Source organism: Eumetopias jubatus, unplaced genomic scaffold (genome assembly GCF_037043125.1).
Source record: "Eumetopias jubatus isolate StellerSeaLion01/CBP00866 unplaced genomic scaffold, mEumJub1_p1.0 scaffold_1, whole genome shotgun sequence".
In the NCBI taxonomy this organism is placed as follows: domain Eukaryota; kingdom Metazoa; phylum Chordata; class Mammalia; order Carnivora; family Otariidae; genus Eumetopias; species Eumetopias jubatus.
Window position 1 is genome coordinate 141,468,765 of NW_028274807.1, and position 20,167 is coordinate 141,488,931.

The 20,167-nt window shown below is 34.6% G+C and overlaps 1 protein-coding gene across 1 annotated transcript in view; it reads left to right on the forward strand.

The window, feature by feature from the left end:
• Positions 1-20,167, forward strand: part of ZCWPW2 (zinc finger CW-type and PWWP domain containing 2) — a 93,363-nt gene that overhangs the window by 57,408 nt on the left and 15,788 nt on the right. The window contains exon 4 of the mRNA XM_028107165.1: positions 3,618-3,664. Coding sequence (XP_027962966.1) covers positions 3,618-3,664 — 47 coding nt within the window. The remainder of the gene's footprint in view (positions 1-3,617; positions 3,665-20,167) is intronic.

Below are 20,167 nucleotides of genomic sequence, written 5' to 3' on the forward strand. Positions count from 1 at the left end.
ATTTCTCTCTCTCAGCTTGTTCACATTGAGGCTCCAGCAGTTCATCAATTACAGTTCAGGTGTTCCTACCCCAGCGCTAGTTCCTGTGGAGGTTTCTGCTCCATTAAGTTGTGATTCTTTGTATTCACCTGTCTCTCCAAATTTGGGGGCAGTGGTTTGCCCTTTGACCTCACTTCTCTAAGGGATCTAAGAAGAGTTATTGATTTTCTATTTGTTCAGCTTTTTACTTGTTGTGAGGATGGAATGTGACTTCTAAGCTCTTTACATGCCAGATAGGAAACTGGACCTATCCTCTACCTTTTTAAGAAAATGCTTTCTTTCAGCTGTCATTTTTAAAGAAGCGTAGACTGACAGATTTTCTGAGGCCATGAATGGACGGGCTTTAAAAATATATTTTTTTAGGGGCACCTGGGTGGCTCAGTCGTTGGGCATCTGCCTTTGGCTCGGGTCATGATCCCAGGGTCCTGGGATCGAGCCCCGCGTCAGGCTCCCGGCTCAGCGGGAGGCCTACTTCTCCCTCTCCCACTCCCCCTGCTTGTGTTCCCTCTCTCGCTGTGTCTCTTTCTGTCAAATAAATAAATAAAATCTTAAAAAATATATTTTTTTAAAAAAAGAAGCCATTGATTTATGTTAATATTTGTACTCCTCTCTAATATCCTTATAAATAAAAAATTTTTAACATCTGTTATGAGTCATGAGGCATAACCACCTCTATTGGCTTGGAACATTGTCATTTTCTACCTGCCACTCCTCTTTTGCACTTTATTTTTTTTTTAAGATTTTATTTATTTATTTGACAGAGAGAGACACAGTGAGAGAGGGAACACAAGCAAGGGGAGTGGGAGAGGGAGAAGCAGGCTTCCTGCAGAGCAGGGAGCCCGATGCGGGGCTCGATCCCAGGACCCTAGGATCATGACCTGAGCCGAAGATCAGACGCTTAACGACTGAGCCACCCAGGAGCCCCTCTTTTGCACTTTAAAACTATGATGTGGCTATAGCTCAGAAGTGGAGTAAAGACCCTTTTAATTATCCAGATCTACATTTCCTGTTAACTGCTTTCACTCTGTGTGAGGGTCCCTACATGCAGAGATTTCTGAAGGGAGGAAATTAAACTTCTCTCACTAGGGAAAATTCAGCTCTTAGAAAGTGTTTAATGTTGCTGAAGTTGAACATGGACTTACTGTTATTAATAGAAAAATTCCTAATGATTGTAATGTTTCTCAGCATTACATCAGACTTTCTCCCTTTGGCAAATCCCTTTGAAAATCAGAGTGGTTGTTGATACTCCCCAAAACACTTCTATGTTGTACCAGGTTGTGCAACTTTTCAACATAAAATGTTCCTTGAACAGCAGTTTGGCTATTTCTGTTCACAGTTGTCTCCCTACTGGAAATTTTACATAAGAATGATGTATATGTTGAGGAGAATTTGTATTCTTTTTTTATTAACTCTCAGTATATGATCAGGGTCCATTGGATCTAGTTTTAGTTTTTGAGTTTCCTTTTTGTGCAGTTTTAACTATGGGTACAGGTTGATATTTCATCATGGCTTTTATCGTTATTAGTGATTTTCAAAAGAGAAAAGAAAAAAATTTTAGCTACAACAGAATTTATTCTATCTTATAATTATCATCAGGGCCCTTTTATAAATTTGAAATAATTGTGGAATTTCAATAATCTTTGCTCTTTTATCATTACTTATCAACTTATTTCCAACTATGTTAAAAAGACTAAAACAAATTATTTAAATGGGAGAATGATAGAATCACTTAACAAGATGATACAGTAGTAAAATATGTCATCACTAAACTATTTTTGCTAGTATTCCATAGATTAGCTCTCTCTGTCTCTCTCTCTCACACGCAAACACATACACATACATGCACCCCTAGAATGTCTTTATTAGCTAAAATGAAAGAGAACATTGTTGATAATCTATTAGCTACCAGACATTGTTTTAGGAACTTTATGTAAATTCTATTATTTGAATCTCATAATATACCAATAAGATAATAATTAATTACTCCTGGTTTATCAATAAAGAAACTAAAGACCTGAGAACATATACAGTGTTTTATACCTTACACTGTCTAGTATAGTAACTTATATCATGTAAACATTATATGTATTTTAATCAATAAATTATATTAGTTTGTTCAAGTAAAATGTATATTTCAGATCCATATAAGATTTTGAATAAAATACATGTACATTTTTAATTATAAAAAAATATTGAGCACCTACTTTATATAAAACATGGTCCCTGTCTTTAAGGCACATTCTAGTTTTGCAGAGTGCTTAGACATATATAGAAGTAACCATAATACAAGGAAGAAAGTTCTGTGTCCTGGGATGCTGTGGTTTTGCAACAGAGATGGTTATTTCTCCTAGGCGGAGGAATCATCTGTGATGGTGAATGGTCTTGTAAATTCATCAGTGGGGAGAAAAAGGGTATTCCAGAAGAAGGGATTATTCCAAGCACACAGCTAAACATAGGAAAGAGGGCAGTTTACATGTGGCCAGCTAATTATAGGTATAAATATAATAATCTTCTCTGGATTTCTGTGTTTTATGCCAATAATTTGTTTCTTACTGCAAAGTTTGCTTTTAGATAGCAAGCATTTATTTACTCTTATATTCATGGATATTTATTCTTTTTGTTAGTTTTACATGTTCATTGTGAATTATAGTCCTATATTGATAAATTTAATTTCTATGTGTTCTTAATGTTAAATATAATCCTAAAACCTTAATACTAATGTCCATAGCTCTATTCGTTTTTCATTACCATAATATTAAGGTTAATAAAACAAATGTATGAGTAAATATTTATGTACAATTCATGTAGTTGGGATTCAACATTGAACCCATAAAAATCCAATTATTAATTGTTATTGCCAATAATTTTTACTAATTCACACACAGGTTTGCATATATCAAAATAAAATCTTAAAATAATTTTCTGTATTCTCTTTGGTTGTAGTCCTTTTTTGTTGAGTGTTACATAGGGATCCCACATGGAGGCAGCAGACATAAAGATTAGAGACTTGCCGTCAACTGGGTCTGGTCCCACTGCATGGCCTCAGGCATGGTACTTAGCCTCAACTTTCTTGGCTGTGAAATGGTGATGGACTACATACTTTGCAAGATTATCATGAAGTTTAAATAAGATATTGTCTATGTAAAGTCTTTATCCCATGTCTGGCATGGAGTGGATGTTCAAGTAGAGATCACTGGGATTTCATTCCAGATCCCATATACTTGATCGCTTCTCGGCCTTTTGGCTAAGATCAAGTGCAGATCCCATATACTTGAGAGTACATAAGCTGACCGGAACCTAGAATAAGATACACTAGATTCTAACTCGAGAACATCTAACTAATTAGATTTAAGGGAGGAGGTTTGTCAAATAAGTATATGAATCCCTAATGCTATTACTTTTGGATTATTTTGTTCTACTCTGGGAAGTTGAGTTTGTTAGCATTTTGATCAAAAGAACCATTAAAAACCCATACTACAGTATGAGAAAAGTAGAAAATTTTAATTGTATAACATTGCACTTATTTAAACAGGAGTGTAGGCATTTTTTTGAAACAACCATACTTTATTATCTTACAGATAAATCCAAGGCAGATGGCAAAGTTGCTGTGGTAGCCAAGAAAAGGGTAAGATCATGTTTCATTATATAAAATATGCAGACTTCAAATTCCATTTGATTAAAGCTATTTTTAAAAGAAAATTGAATTAATATTTAAAAGCAAAATGACATATAATGAGTTTTTTCTTCTAAATGTTGGTTGAGTATATGTTTCCTTTCTTAGGTTGACACTAGAAATGTAATATTTATGACTACTTATATCAGTGTTATAGAATTATTAGAAATTAGAACAGTAGAAAAATTTAAAGTTAACAAGTTAGCAATTGCTTTTATTTACATTGTATTTCACGTACAAACTCTCATATACTAAAATATTTTTTGTGTACCATGTTATTGGAATGTGTGCAATCTCATGGAAAATTTAAACAACTAAAAACCACAGCTTAATATGGACTTTACCTTGAAGTTGAGAATAAGATCAGCCATTTATATCAACCTAAACCTAGAATTTTTTAAATAAAATTTGTAAAGTCAATAGCATTTTAAAAGAATTTAAAAAATTTAACACATCATTCTGTGTATTGTATGCAGGGAGATGTTTAACTACTTATTGTCAAAACTATGATTGGAGCGCCTGGGTGGCTCAGTTGGTTAAGCGACTGCCTTCGGCTCAGGTCATGATCCCGGAGTCCCGGGATCGAGTCCCACATCAGGCTCCCTGCTTGGCGAGGAGCCTCCTTCTCCCTCTGACCCTCTCCCCTCTCATGTACTCTCTCTCTCTCATTCTTGCTCTCAAATAATAAATTAAAAAAAAAAAAAACTATGATTGGGATAGGATGAACTTTGACATTCTCCTCAAATGACAGTATTCTTAACAGGACAGTACTTAAAAAGAGAAAGACCCAATGCTTAAATCAAATTCTTTTAGACAAATAATATATTGATGTCATAAGAAAAAGGATTGTGATTGAAAGGAGAGCCTATCCCTCTAGTATTTCCTGTGTTGAATGGTGGGGTTGGTGCAGGGTGGGCCCAGGGAAGGTTGAGTGTGACCTGGCAGAACAGAAAAAATGTCGGTCACAAACCTACAGATGGACAGGCAACAAGGTAAGCATCATTTTTGTATTCTGAGTATGTATATATCATGAATTCTTTTATTTTTGTATTATTTATTTATTTTTATCATGAGTCCTTTTAAAATCTGATTTTGTTTTACCCTTTTGCTTTTTGACTTGTAAAAGTAATCTGTACTTTTCACTGGCTAAATAATGTTGTTGCACCCTTGCAGAGAGGAATTCCATATCATAGAAGACAAGGTTGTCTCTTGAAAGGAAAGAGTACTTGTGTGTATGTCTGACCATTTAGACAGAACGTGTGAGCTAGTGCACGATTGTTAATGTGGGTGGAATTGTTTATTTTATTCTCTGCTAAAGGATATTTAGAATCAAAAAAGATAAAGATAATAACTAACATTTCTATATATTGCTTTATTTTTACCAGTGATTCTCAATGACTATGGTACTACTGTCTCTAGGACAGTGCTATTTAAAGTGTGATCCGTGGACCAGAGCTAGTCTGTGAACTATTTATTATTGGTCTGCAATGAGCTAAGAGCAAAAACTGACAGGAACCATTTAGAAACTTGTATAGTAATTCAACAGAGTCATTTTTGTCTGTTGAGTGTAATGATAAAATGGAACTTATATTTTGTATTTATTTTCTATTCCACTTTTTTCCTAGTAACATTTTTAATTGTAATGAAGTATAGATCTTGGGCATACTGGGGGAAAAACTGATCCTTTAACACAGATAATTTGAGAGACACTTCCCTATGTGTCTTGGAGTGTGTTAGGAATTTGTAGAAGTGTCTTGGGCTACAGTGGTTTGGAGGAATACAGGGCTTTTTGTTGGGCAAAGGTAAGGAAACTAACTATCTTGCATTTGGCATGACTTTTGAATGTGCTGCTAGACTCAACAAACTACAAATATACAGTTGACCCTTGAACAACACAGGGTTGGAGCACTGACTGCTGCAGTCAAAAACCCATGTATAACATTTGACTCCCCTAAAACTTAACTACTAATAACCTATTGTCAACTGAAAGCCATAATAAAAACATAAACAATTAACACATATTTTGTATGTTATATGTATTATATACGGTATTCTTACAATAAAGTAAGCTAGAGAAAAGGAAATGTTAAAATCATAAGGAAGAGAATATACATATACAATACTGTACCGTAGAAAATCTGTGTGTAAATGGTCTGTGCATTTCGAACCTGTGGTGTTCAAGGGTCAACTGTTAATTGTGTAGTGATTCAATACAAAATAATACTGAAGTATAACATGTTAGACAAAAAGCCAAGGAATTTAGAAGACTTATTATAGAGCAGGAAACTGAAATGTAATAAACACACTGTTCTAGAAATTATTGAATAATTTACTTATTTTCTACTCAACATATTGGAACATATTTAACTACATATTTAGCTGTAAAGAGTAGAAGTGCAGTTGCTGAGATACCATGGAAAACATTTACAAATCTGAAACAAGAAATTTGTGATGCCTTTTAACAGTCTTAAAATCAAATATTAGTAAATTGACAGATAAATGTATTGATCTCTTTGAATTTCAAAAAATAAACCTTTAGAAATATTTCATAGTATTGCTACCCTTTAAATATTTGTAACACTTTAGAATAATGCTAAGAAATCTGTTACAAATATTACAGATTGAAGTTATTTTTAGATAGTCTGTTGTTTTCCAATCTTACTTTGATACTGTCCCCAAAGTCTACCTTAAAATTCTTTATTATATCTTATGTAATAAATTGCTTCTTTTTGTAATTTATTATCAAGATTATCCAGATAGTCTTCCTTGGGGCACCTGGGTGGCTCAGTTGATTGAGTGCCCCACTCTTGATTTCAGTTCAAGTCATGATCTCAGGGTGGTGAGGTTGAGCCCCGTGTCAGCCTCCGCACTCAACATGGCATCTGCTTGAGATTCTCTCTCTCTCCCTCTAGCCCTCTTCCCACTTGCGCTCTCTTTTTCCTCTCTCTCTCTAAATAAATAAATAAAATCTTACAAAAAAAAAAGACATTCTTCCTCACGTATTAAAAGTTATGGTCAAATTATTTTCAAGTACTAGAGACTGAATGTGGCCCTGATGTGTTGTGGGATTTCTGTGACTAGGTCATCTCATGTCATAGCACACAGAGAATTATTTCCCCTATAGGGAATTATTTTGCCAGACTCATTTGGGAGAATATAATACTTCTCATTTTCTATGCTTGGGCATTCTATAATTTATTTTGGAATATTATCTCTCTTTCAATTAAGATTAGTTTCTTTTCTTTCATTATGTAAAATGTCTGATCTGTTACTACTTAACTTAAAAGTAGTTTCATGTCCTCGCCAACACCTGTTGTTTCTTGTGTTGTTGGGAATGCAAACTGGTAGAACCACTCTAGATAACAGTATGGAGATTCCTCAAAATGTTTAAAATAGAACTACCCTACCATCCAGCAATTGCACTGCTAGGTATTTACCCAAATTATACAAAAATACAGATTCAAAGGAATCTTTGAATACATGCACCCTGATGTTTATGGCAGCATTATCAACAATAGCCAAACTATAGAGGAGTCCAAATGTCCATCAACTGATGAATGAATGAAGGTGTGGCATGAATATATGTTATATTCATTGTATATGTATATACACATATATATTGGAATATGTTTATATTCAAATAATACTGAAGTATAACATGTTAGGCAAAAAGCCATATTTCAGAATATTTCAGTATTTTAGCGTGTGTGTGTGTGTGTGTGTGTGTGTGTGTGTGTGTGTAATGGAATACTATTCAGTCATCAAAAATGATGAAATCTTGCCATTTGCAATGACATGGATGGAGCTAGAGTATATTATGCTAAGTGAAATAAGTCAGTCAGAGAAAGACAAATACCATATGATCTCACTCATATGTGGAATTTAAGAAAGAAAACAGATAAACATATGGGAAGGGGAAAAGAAAAAAAGGAGAGAGGGAATCAAGCAATAGAAGACTCTTAATGATAGAAAACAAACCAAGGGTTGATGGAGGAGGTGAGTGCAGGATGGGCTAGATGGGTGAAGGGTATTAGGAGGGCACTTGTTATGATGAGCACTGGGTGTTGTATGTAAATGATGAATCACTGAATTCTCCTGAAACCAATATTGCACTGTATGTTAACTATCTAAAACTTAATAAATAAAAAAAGGAAATGCAGATACTTTCTTACAGTCTAGAAGTCAGATATGTAAATTAATAAGAATAATAAAAGAATGAATGAAGTATGGGGCACCTGGGTGGCTCAGTTGGTTAAGTGCCTGCCTTCAGCTCAGGTCATGATCCCAAGGTCCTGGGATGGAGCACTGCATTGGGCTCCCTGCTCAGCAGGGAGTCTGCTTTTCCCTCTCCCTATACCCTTCCCCCCCCACTCATGCTCTGTCTCGTTCTCTCTCTAAATAAATAAAATATTTTTAAAAAAGGAATGAATGAAGTATGTCTACAATAAAGTTATAAGTAAAAAAAAAGTAGTTTCTGTTCTTATGTCCACCACTACTTCTGTTGGTACATTTTTCTATAGACCAGTACAGATTGACTTTATCCAAACTTATTTATTTGTGATAAGGTTGACTGGCATTTATCTTACTGATTATGTCTTCAAATGTAGTTGTTCTCAAGCATACACATATAGAAATGAATTTTTATTTTATTATCAAAATATTTTATTTCTTTTTACAGTTATAGTATTTTGAAATTATTCATGTAGTCAGATATATTAATTATGTTACAGGCTACAATTGCTGTAACAAGGAGACTCCAAATTACAGGGAGTCATACAAGACAGAAGTTTATCTGTCTCTTTATTGTATACCTGACCAAATGTGGGCCAATGATCCAGGGTTGGAAGAGGCTTTGCCCCATAAGATCATTTAGACTCCCAAGTTTTTTCTGTTTTATTGTTATGCCAACCCCCAGGGTTGGTCCTAATCAATATGGTCAAAAGTTGATTGCACTATCACATCTACATTCTGGCCCATGAAAATAGGTAAAGTGGAAAAGGAGTCCAAACAATTAGCTGAACAAGAAAACATTAACTTGAAGCTGCACATGTCATTTCTCTGACATCCCATTGGCAAAATTTAGTAATATGGCCGCACCCAGTGGTGAAGGGAAGGAGGAGAATACAGCTTCTATCTGGACCAGTCTACATACGGGGTTACAGTTAGTGGTCTAAGACTTTCATTTAAGAATAGAGAATGGTACGTTTCAAAATATTTCTTATAAAAGGGAGTGGTTAGGTCTGATAGAGCTGAGAACTAAGATAGATTGCCTCATTTGACCCCTATAATACGAGTGGGAAATAGGTATTACCATAATTGTTCTTACAAGGAAGCTGCTCCCAGGGGTATTAAGCGACTAACAAGAGAGGCACAGCCAGGGTAGGATTGCATTTCTGATGGTCCATAATACCACACCTTCTTTTAACACTTCTTTGCTTTTTAAATCCCTTTACTATCTTTGAGATACCAAATCACTTTTTAGTATCTTTTTAAGTATATGAATTACTTTGTATATTTGACTCTTAAATAATCGTGAGCTTCATCCTTATGAACAGGCACAATCCTACCTTTAAAACAACTCTTCATCAATATAGCAGTTTCAGATTACAAAGCATTTCCAGAAACATTGTCTTTCACTTCAGACCCTTGGGAAGAAGGCATAGCAGATATTGTCATCATCACCTACAAAGGAGATCATTTATAGTTAGAGAAGTGAAGGAATTCACCATAGCCACACAGTGCTCCTTAGGTACTTTTATTTAATATTATTTTCCTTAGTTTTTATTAAAGTATTAGCAAGCTAGTCGTATTAGAGTTTGAGTGTTAATTTCACCTAATAAAGCAGTTTTTATTTTTCTATACATTTTGGATCTATGGATATTGAAGATACTATGTTTTTTAAGATTTTATTTATTTACTTATTTATTTTAAAGATGTTATTTATTTTAGAGAGAGAGAAAGAGAGAGTGCGAGCAGGCAGAGGGGCAGAGGGAGAGGGAGAGAGAGAATCCTGAGCAGACTCCGTGCTGAGCTTGGAGCCTGATGTGGGGCTCAGTCTCACAACCCTGAGATCATGACCTGAGCTGAAACCAAGAGTCATACGCTTAACTGACTGAGCCCCCCAGGCTCCCCTGAAGATAGTATTCTTTAAAGATAGAACTGTTTTATATAAAACTCTATATGTGGACAAGAAGAAGCTGTTGGTGTGAAAGCAAAAGGTAATAATAACAATAAAAATAATAATAATATGTATTAAGTGCCTGCTAAGGCCAGACATACACCTATGCTACTTCATTTGAATCAACAACAATTATGTGGAAGAGTCAGTGTTGTCTCTGGTTCGTGAATGAAGAAAATAGGTATAGGGATGTTCACCACTGCCAAAAATGCAATACAGAGATGAATAATAAAAAAGTAAGGTAGTTGGCTGTACAGCTCCTTATCCTGGGTTGCAAATCTTAACAGTCTATTTATTTATATTTATGTAAACAAATATGTATACTTATTGTGTGTAAGTGTTTTGTGGTTGTCTTGTTTTTACAACAACGAGATCTGATTATATGTTATTCTATAGATTTAACTACTTAAGGCTAACAGATACAGATCTGTTTTTAACATTCTGCAGAGCCTACCATAGCAGATATATCACAGTTAGTCAATCAATGTGTGGGAGTTTTCAAGTCATGGGTATGGTTTGATAACTGCTACATGCAGTGCTTTCATAAACCTCCTTGTATGTATATCTTTAAATACTGATGCCATTATTTTTATAGGATAAATTCCCCAAATGGGCTTGATAGATCAAAGGTAACCATAGTGTTACCTGCCTCCCTTAAATCATGAGAGGACTTTGAGGAATAAGTTGTCCAAGTTCTGTGTTGGCCTGTGCTGAGCTGCACTGGCTGGTGCTGCTGCCTTTTTGGACCAAGATGTAAGAATGTTGCCACCTTGAATACCATTCCTAAGTGCCTACCAGGAAACGGTGCTTCTTGGGTCAAGTAGGAGAGCTCTAAATAAATGCCTCTGCCATTCCCATAGGCTCCTTCTTTGAGCTCTTCAGCCGCATGTGGCTACCCGTTCAGATAGAGGGGAATAGTATTAGGTGCACATACCTTTTCACCTGACCACCGCTCTGCCCAGTGGAGCTGTCTGAATGAAAGAGAATTAGAGTAAGCCTCACTAATCTCTGAGTCCCACTCGAAAAAACAGAAGGGGAAGATCTAGATTGTCTCTAAGTCCCTTTCTGCTCTAATATTCCATGAAATATTTATAACAGCTCAGTAAGTAATTTCAGAATGTCAAAGGACTTGTGCAGACCAGAGTGAATATCTGGGTCAGTTGGCCCTAGAAATAAGGAAATGAAAGAATAAAAATAGTAGTGTATCAGGAAATGGGTGGAGTAGCTTCTGGTGTTGCCTGTTACAGATTCTGAAAGATGTTTGAATATAAAAACAAATATTCAGGAAACAGCATATTGTGGTAGAGAGAATAGAAACTTATGAATGAGCCAGATCTGCCTTCAAGGGCTAGTTCCGTACCTTAGGCAAGTTAACTTAATCTTTGAGCCTCATCGGATTAATCTCTGATTTGGGAACTATAATAATTACCTTATGTGATTGTTATAAAGGTAACATGAAAAGCCAGTATAATAGCATAGAGTTTACTGTATTTTAGTAGGTGCTTGTTTAATAAAGCCTAGTACTTTTCTAATTTCTAAGAAATAGGAAGGATTTAAGAATCATTTAAAATTTTCAGACTTACAATAGCATCATAGTTCTATTAGATAAAAGTAAAAGTCTGTTTTTAAAAGTAAGTCCCACATTTTAATCATTTAATTTTTTCAAAGTAATATAATAACATTATATTTGGAGGACAGAATTTTTTAAATCATCCACAATCCATCCCCTTAATTAAAAATTTTAAATTAATTTTATGCATTTGTTTACAGTTATTTCTATATACATGTTTATTTGCATAGTTTTAATCATTGAATAATGTGCTATTAATGTTTTCATGTATGTATTATATCACAAATCCTTTTCATGTTTTATGGTTCTTATTACTTTTAAGAGGTTTTTTTTTAATTAGTGAAGTAGCATTGTGAGAAAACAAAAAAGAGCAGATATAAATTCTTTCCCAGCTATAATTTCAGTTCTGAAAGAAAAACCACTGTTAATAATTTTATATACTTTATATAGTATATGTATACTATATAAAGTATAAATATATGTGTTATATGTGCAAATAAATTTTTATGAGTAAATAAAATCTAATATTTATATGTATAAAGTAGATATACTTTGTTAACATAAATGGAATGAATTAAACCTTACTTTTTTCATTCAATAATATATTGTGGACATCATCTCAAATCAGAGATCTACCAGATCAAACCCATTTGCATAGCATATCTTTTTATAGAAGTTTCTTCATTTATTGAACACTCTCCTGGACATTTAGGTTGATTCTGGATTAGCAAAATTATAAATAAAAATGCAGCAACATCATTGTACACAAATCTCTTTAAATGTTTCTGTAAATATTTCTACACTAAAAATTGCTAGAAGAGGACTTGCTGAGTCAAAGAGTAGGCACATTTTAAATTTTGCCAAATTGCTAAACTTCTCCCATTTGCCAAATTCCCCTACATTATTGTACCACCTATAGTACCGTTACTGGTGTAAGGGAATGTCTAGACTGCCTTAACTTGCCAACTCCTAGCCATTACCAGTCTTTTTTTCTTTATAATTTGTTGTATTTTTATTATAAATTTATATAATACATGCTAGTGAAAAAATACCAAGGGTTACAAAAGTGTGTAAAATGGAAAGTTCAAGTCATTTTCTTCCCCCTTGCTGCCCCACCTCTAACATTTCACTATTTCAAAATCTGAAAATAAGCATCTTTGTGCATTTTTGTACATTTGTGCACAAATTTCAGCAGAATAATTCCTATAAGTGAAATTGCTGGGTAAAGTGTGTGTGTTTAAAATCTGGTTATATATAAGGAAAGACTGAAAAATTGTTACATATTGAGGGAAACTATGGAAGCATAATAATCAAATGTAATGTGAGATCCTAGTTTGAGTCCTGAAACAGAAGAAGAACATCAATGGGAAAACTGATGAAATTTGAATTAGGTCTTTATTCAGTTAATGGTTTTGTAGCAATGCTAATTTGTGTTTTGACAATTGTACTATGATTATGTGTAATGTTAACATTAGGGAAGGCTGGGTGAAGGATATATGGGAACTCTTTCGAGCTAAATATGCAATTTTCTGTAAATCTAAAATTATTTCAAAATAAAAGTTAAAAATTCTAGTCAAGTATTGTCAAATTCTCTTCAAAGCAGTTACATCTGAGTACTCCCACCAGTGCTTTTCCTACTGTCTTGCCAGCTTTAGATATCACCAGTCTTTACATATTTGCCAATATTTAAAAGGAGATGCAAAATAACAATAATATTGTTATTTTCATTTGCTGTTATCTATTTTTTTATTTTAATGAGGTTAAGCACTTCTTTTTTTTTAAAGATTTTATTTATTTATTTGAGAGAGAGAGAGCATGCACAAGCAGGGGCAGCAGCAGGAAAGGGAGAAGCAGGGTGCCATCCCAAGACCTCAAGTTCAGGACCTGAGCTGAAGGCAGACGTTTAACTGACTGAGCCACCCAGGCGCCCCGAGGTTGAGCATTTATTAATGTATTTATTGACATTGTATTTCTTCTGAAAACTGCCTGTTTATACTCTTGCCTGTTTCTTCCATAGGCTGGCTTCTCTCTCTTATTTTTTTTTATTAAATTGTAGGTGCTCTCTTTAGTTATTGATTGTTAATACTTTGTTAATATGCTGCAAACATTTTCTCAGTTTTCCTTTTTTGTAGTTCTTTTGTTGTACTTACATAGTAAAACCTTTTTTTCTTTTAGGGTTTTAGAGCTTTTCTGACATGCTTTGAAAGACTGCCCTTTCATTAAAACAAAATATGTTGTGATTCATTTAATCTTTCTTCTATTGCTGTTGGTCACACTTTGATGAAAATCTCCATGAATATTGCTTCCTTTCCCACCACATGTTTGGTTTCCTTCTGACAATTCCTGGTAGAAGGATCCCTAGGACAGCTATAGGAACACGTCGGGTTGTTCACTCTTACCAGCAGTGCATGCAAATGCCACAGTCATTGACAGGTATTGTCACATAAAGATGTTGTCGCCAGTGTATGTCATACTTTGTTGTTTTAATTTGCGTTTCTTTGACTTGAGGTAATAAATTGTCTATGTCTGAGTTCTTAATATTTGCTTGCAAATTTATATGAACATTTTATATGCTAGTCTTGAAAATATTAATTTTTTGTCATCGTTTCAGTATTTGCTTTTCCCAGCATATTGCTTGCTTTTCCATTATTTTTTTCCTGGAAATGTGGAGGTTAAATATTTGTATGTGGTCACATCTACATTTCTGAGATTTTTTTTACTTATTACTTAGCATAAACTTCTTCATAGATAATAATGCAGTGGAGTGAGTAAGAAGAAGAACATCTAGAGGTAGACTGTCAAGGCATAAATCCTGGCTCTGTCACCTACTAGCAGAGTGATCTTAAGTTAGCTACTTAACTCTGTAAGCTCTCAATCTCCTGTTACGTGGGAAGAATGGAAGTATTGCAAAGACTCTGACTCTGACAATTTGTGTAAAGATTGCTCTGACAATTTGTATAAAGTACATAACACAGTGCTTAGAACATAGAAAACATTTCACAAATGTTAGCTATTATTATGGGAATATGGATTTATTTTTATATGAGATACAAGGATAGGGTATAAAAATTTTATGCAACTTGCTAAGATGGGTTTCAGGACATACTACCCCAAACATGGCATCTTGGTATATTGAATTTTTCAAGCTGAAGGAATTTGTGATATGGCAGGTGCAGGAAGAATTTTCTGACTTACCCTGGAGCAGGTTGTAAGAGCCTCATGTAAGATGTCATCCTTACAATGGGAGGAAAGAAGCATTTTTATCTCTGAAGGTAGAGGGAACCTGAGAAGAATCTGAGGGAGTAAGCCTTGCCATTTCCACAGTTTCCTACACTTAGCTCCTTCCCTTTCATGTCCTGTCATATTTTCCCATGACCTTCTACTCTTCAAACCTAGCTTAAAAACTCAGGTTTAACTGCTTCTTTGGGTGTTCATGTCCTTAATGAAGACTGCCGTGTCACATAAAACTTACATTAAATAAATCTGTATGCTTGTTGTTGTTTGCTTTTTTTAAGGATTTATTTACTTATTTGAGAGAGTGTGTGTGTGAGCAGGGGGGAGGGGTAAAGGGAGAAGGAGAGAGAGAACCCTCAAGCAAACCCCCCACTAAGTATGGAGCCCGAGTTGGGGGTCGATCCCAGGACCCCGAGATCATAACCTGAGCTGAAATCAAGAGTTGGACACTCAACTGACTCACCCAGGTGCCCCTAATGCTTTTCTCTTGTTAATCTGTTTTTTGTTACCAGAGCCCCCACTGAGAACTTAGAAGGGTAGAGGAAAAAGACATTTTTCCTCCCTACACTGCCAACTATTCCAATACCATTTATTGACTAGCAAGTAATGTTTCCCTTCTTTACTGTTTTTTGCCTTCTTTATAATATATAATATGCCATCTTCATCATGTAACATATGACATTTGATGTGTCAAAATACCTGCTTCTGTATCTATTCATCTATCTGGTCTTAAAACAAATTTCAAATTGCCTTAGTTATTGTTTATCTTTTCTTTAATGTGTGGATTTGTGATCCTTCATTTCTATAATTTTTTAAAATTGTTTTCATAGTTCTTATCTTTACTTTTTCAAATTGTATTGTGTCTTTGCATACGTATATGTGTGGGTGTATATATATGTATAATGTATGTATGTATTTTCTGTATATTATGATATTTTGACATTTTAAAAAAACCTTTCTGGCTGGGGAAGGACTGCCCCTTACAGGTAGCAAGGGGTACATCTTTCATATGCAAATCAACCAGTCCTAAACCCTTATCAACCTCAACTGGCTTCTTACCAAACTCTGAAATACCAAGCCACTATTTCCATTGCCCTAAATCATCCCAGAATTGAGTACTAGGCAACTGGAGACCATTCCTATAGGCCAGAGCCCTCCAGAATTATTCAAACTAGCCAATCCTGAACTGTTCACCCTACCCTACCTTGCCTTTCTTCTGGAAACCCCAATAAAAGCACAATTTAAATCATTTTAACTACATACAAATGAACTTTAGAATTATATAGTGAAGTCCCAAGAAAAATTCTGTTGAGATGATGATTGGTATTGTAGAAAATCTATGTGTTAATTTAGGGAGAATTTATAAGTTTATAATATTAAATATACCCATGTAGAAACACAACCTGTCTCTCTATTCATTTCTCTTTAGTTTTTTTAATGTAGAATTTTACATATTTCTAATTAAGACTATCTCAGATACTGTTACTAATTGGAAAAGGATCTCTTTGTCATTATGTTTTCTAATTTTTTTCCTTATATACAGAAATTATGTGTGTATGTATGGGTATCTTTTTTCCTAACACTTCGCTTTTATTACTGCCAAGAGTTTAACTTGTAACACTTTGAATGACAAAATTAATGTAACTGTCTTGATTTATACATTTATGTGTGAGGAAATTAAGCTATTATATTTTCTGATGAAAAAATATTTTCCCCAAAATTATTGCAAAAATTCTTCATAATCAGGAAATTTTCATTAGCCCTGTCGCAGGATAAGTTGCTTACATTTTATGACTAGATGTCTAGATATTTGTGTTAACTAATAAGCTTGCTATTAATATAGAATTCATGTACTGAAATTCACTTGATTCACTAACTTTATATGCATCCTTCCCCAAAGATAAATATTAAAATAGATCCCTACTGCTGGCTTCTAGCCCCAGGCAGACAGAAATCTCTGAAAAGAATAGTAAGCAGAGGAACCCCTTGGGAAGAGTCACAGTCAGAATTCAAAACTCATTTAGTTTCCTTTTGGATTCTACTCCGTGGGCATCATTCACCTTTCCATTGGCCAGTGTTCCCCAAACTTGAATCATTCAGGTATTCTATAACCATTTTGCCATTTTTCTATACTGTTAGTTACTATAGTTTTCTTTCATTTGACTTACCTTTTTCTTAATTTTTTGTATTGAGGTAAAATTTAAACACTGTGGAAGATCTTAAGTGTAGAGTTTCATGAGTTTTTCTTAAATGTATACACTCATGTAACTACCATCCCTGATCAAAATAGAGAATATTTTCATCACCCCAAATCTAAATTTTAAAATGCAATTGCACTATTTTGTTGTGCATTTGCATTTTTAAAATACATAGAAATATATATTAATATATATATATAAATTATCCATTTACCCCTTTAAATCATCAATGGAAATCTTAATGTAGAAAGTTATTTTCATACTAATTTCAATTACCCTGTGCTCAAAACATGGAGGGAAACTGGGAAACTGTACCACTACAAGGCAGTGTTGTGAAACAGACTTCCAGGGAAGTAATTTTTTTTTTAAAGATTCTGTTTTTAAGTAATCTCTACACCCAACTTGAGGCTTGAACTCATAACCCCAAGATCAAGAGTCACATGCTCTTCCAACTGAGCAGGCATAGGCACCCCTGCTCTATTTAAAGATATTCCAGTTAGTCATTCTAACTAAATACATATTTAAGTTAAAAAAAAGTTTACTTTGGGACTTAAGTATTTGCTTAACCCTTTCTTTGCTTTGGCTTTCAGTCCATGGATCTGACTTTAGCCAGATTGATCTCCTTGTCATTCTCATAAGATGGGCAGTGGCAGTGGGAGCAGCTTGGGGGATAGAAGAGAAATGTGTGTTCAATTGTCTGAAGGCTGAGAGAGGTGAGGGAGCTGTAGAAGAAAAATTTGAAGCTAGCAGAGATCGGTTCATAAGGTTGAAGGAAAGAAGCTGTCTTTATAAAAGTGTAAGGTAAAGCAGTTAAGTGTTGATGTAGAAGCCAAAGCAAGTTATCCAGAAGATCTAGCTAACCTAATTTATGAATGTGGCTCCATTAAACAACTGTTTTTCACTGTAGATGAAATATCCTTATTTTGGAAGAAGACACCATCTAGGACTTTCATAGCTGGAGAGGAGAAGTCAATGCCTGGCTTCAAAGCTTCACAGAATAGGCTGACTCTCTTGTTAGAGGCTAATGCACTTGGTGACTTTAAGTTGAAACCAGTCCAAAAATCCTAGGGCCCAATAAGAATTATGCTAAATTATCTATTCTGCCTATGCTCTATAAATGGAACAACAAAGCCTGGATGATAGTACCTCTATTTACAACATGTTTTACTGAATATTTTAAGCCCACCGTTGAGACCTACTGCTCAGAAAAAAAATTATTCCTTTCAAAATATTACTGCTCATTGACAATGCACATAGTCACCCATGAGCTATGATGGAGATATACAATGAGAATAATGTTGATTTCATACCTGCTAATTCAACATCCATTCTACAGCCCATGGATCAAGGAGTAATTTCAACTTTCAAGTCTTATTATTTAAGAAATATGTTTCAAAAGGCTATAGTTGCCATAGAGAGTGATTGCTCTGATGGATCTGGGCAAAGTAAATTGAAAACCTTCTGGAAAAGAATCACCCTTCTAGATGTCATTAAGAACATTTGTAATTCATGGGAAGAGGTCAAAATATCAACCTAACAGGAATTTTGAAGAAATTGATTTCAACCCTTATGGATGACATTGAGTTATTCAAGACTTCAGTGGGGGAAGTAACTGCAGATATGATAGAAATAGCAAGAAACTAGAATTATAAATAGAACCTGAAGATGGGACTGAATTCCCGCAATCTCATGATAAAACTTGAACGGATGAGGAGTTGCTTCTTATGGATGAGCAAAGAAAGTGGTTTCTTAAGATGGAATCTACTCCTGGTGCAGATGCTGTGAAGATTGTTGAAATGACAACAAAGGATTTAGAATATAATGAACTTTGTTGATAAAGCCGTGGCAGGATTTGAAAGGATTAACTCCAATTTTGAAAGTGCTATTATGGGTAAAATGCCTTCAAACAGCATCACATACTACAGAGAAATTATTTGTGAAAGGAAGAGTCAATTGATGTGGCAAACTTCATTGTTGCCTTATTTTAAGAAATTGCCACAGCCGCCTCAGCCTTCAGCAATCACTACCCTGATCGGTCAGCAGCCATCAACATCAAGGCAAGACCCTCCACCAGGAAAAAGACTAGGACTTGCTGAAAACTCAGATGGTGGTTTGCATATTTTTTAGCAATAAAGTTTTTTAATTAAGGTATGTACATTGCTTTTATAGACATGCTTTGCACACCTAATAGACTACAGGATAGTATAAACATAATTTTTATATGCACGGGGAAACCAAAAAATTCATTTGACTCACTTTATTGTAATAGTCACTTTGTTGCAGTGGTCTGGAACTGAACCTATAATATCCCCAAGGTAGACCTGTATGTCAATTCTAGGAAGTCTTCCTTAGAAAGCCTTGTTCTCCTCTTGCTAAAATGCCCAATGACTTTAGGAAAAACTATGTGCAGACAGGAATTGTTTGCAACAGACTTGGATTTTTAGAGTCTCCAAAGAGAGGTCACGTAATCTAATTTACTGGTACCATTCAATCAGATAAACAACTGTGGCATAAATTCTGCTTTTCATGCAGGTCTTTATTCCCTGGACACCCTGTTTCCATTAGCTTTTAGTATTTTTAATCTCTTTATGGATATGAGAGAAATCTGTCCTATTAAAAAAAAAAAAACCTCCTGATTTTATATGTTTTATCCTTGGTATAGTCAAAGACCATTAAAAAAATTAAATCCAAGACTTTAAAAATTGTCAGTGAAGTAGCTAATCATAGAGTTTCTTGAAGTGTGCTGTTAACTTGTATCCTCAGCCAGGATTGTGAGGTGTTAATAGAAAGTCTTTCATGCCTTCTACTTCAGGTGGTCTAGTGGTCAACTTCTATTTTTAGGGAAAATACTCTCCTCTGTCTCAGCTCACTGCTTGAATACACACTCCAGTGTTTTCTCTGCTAAGCCCCTCAAAGCAGAGAAATCCACAGTGCTTTAGTAAGAACTTACACATGGCTAAAGATAGTGCAGGGGACAGCAAGATATTTATAAGTCATATTGCCAGGGACTGATCTCTGATATCGTTCAAATCTCGCAGGAATACTGAACTCTACTAAGAGCGACTGGACTGGAGCATATGGTAATCGAGTGACATTTATGTAAGAAGCACTAGATTTGTATTCTCTCTGTTAAAATCTTGTTTAAAATAGGGCTAGAAAATGATTATTTTAATTTTCCCCCTTTTCAAAGAAGAGTGAAAACAATTATTATCTAGGCCTGAAAACTTAACTTTATTATTTGTACTCTCCGGAAACTCAGATTAAGTAATAACCAT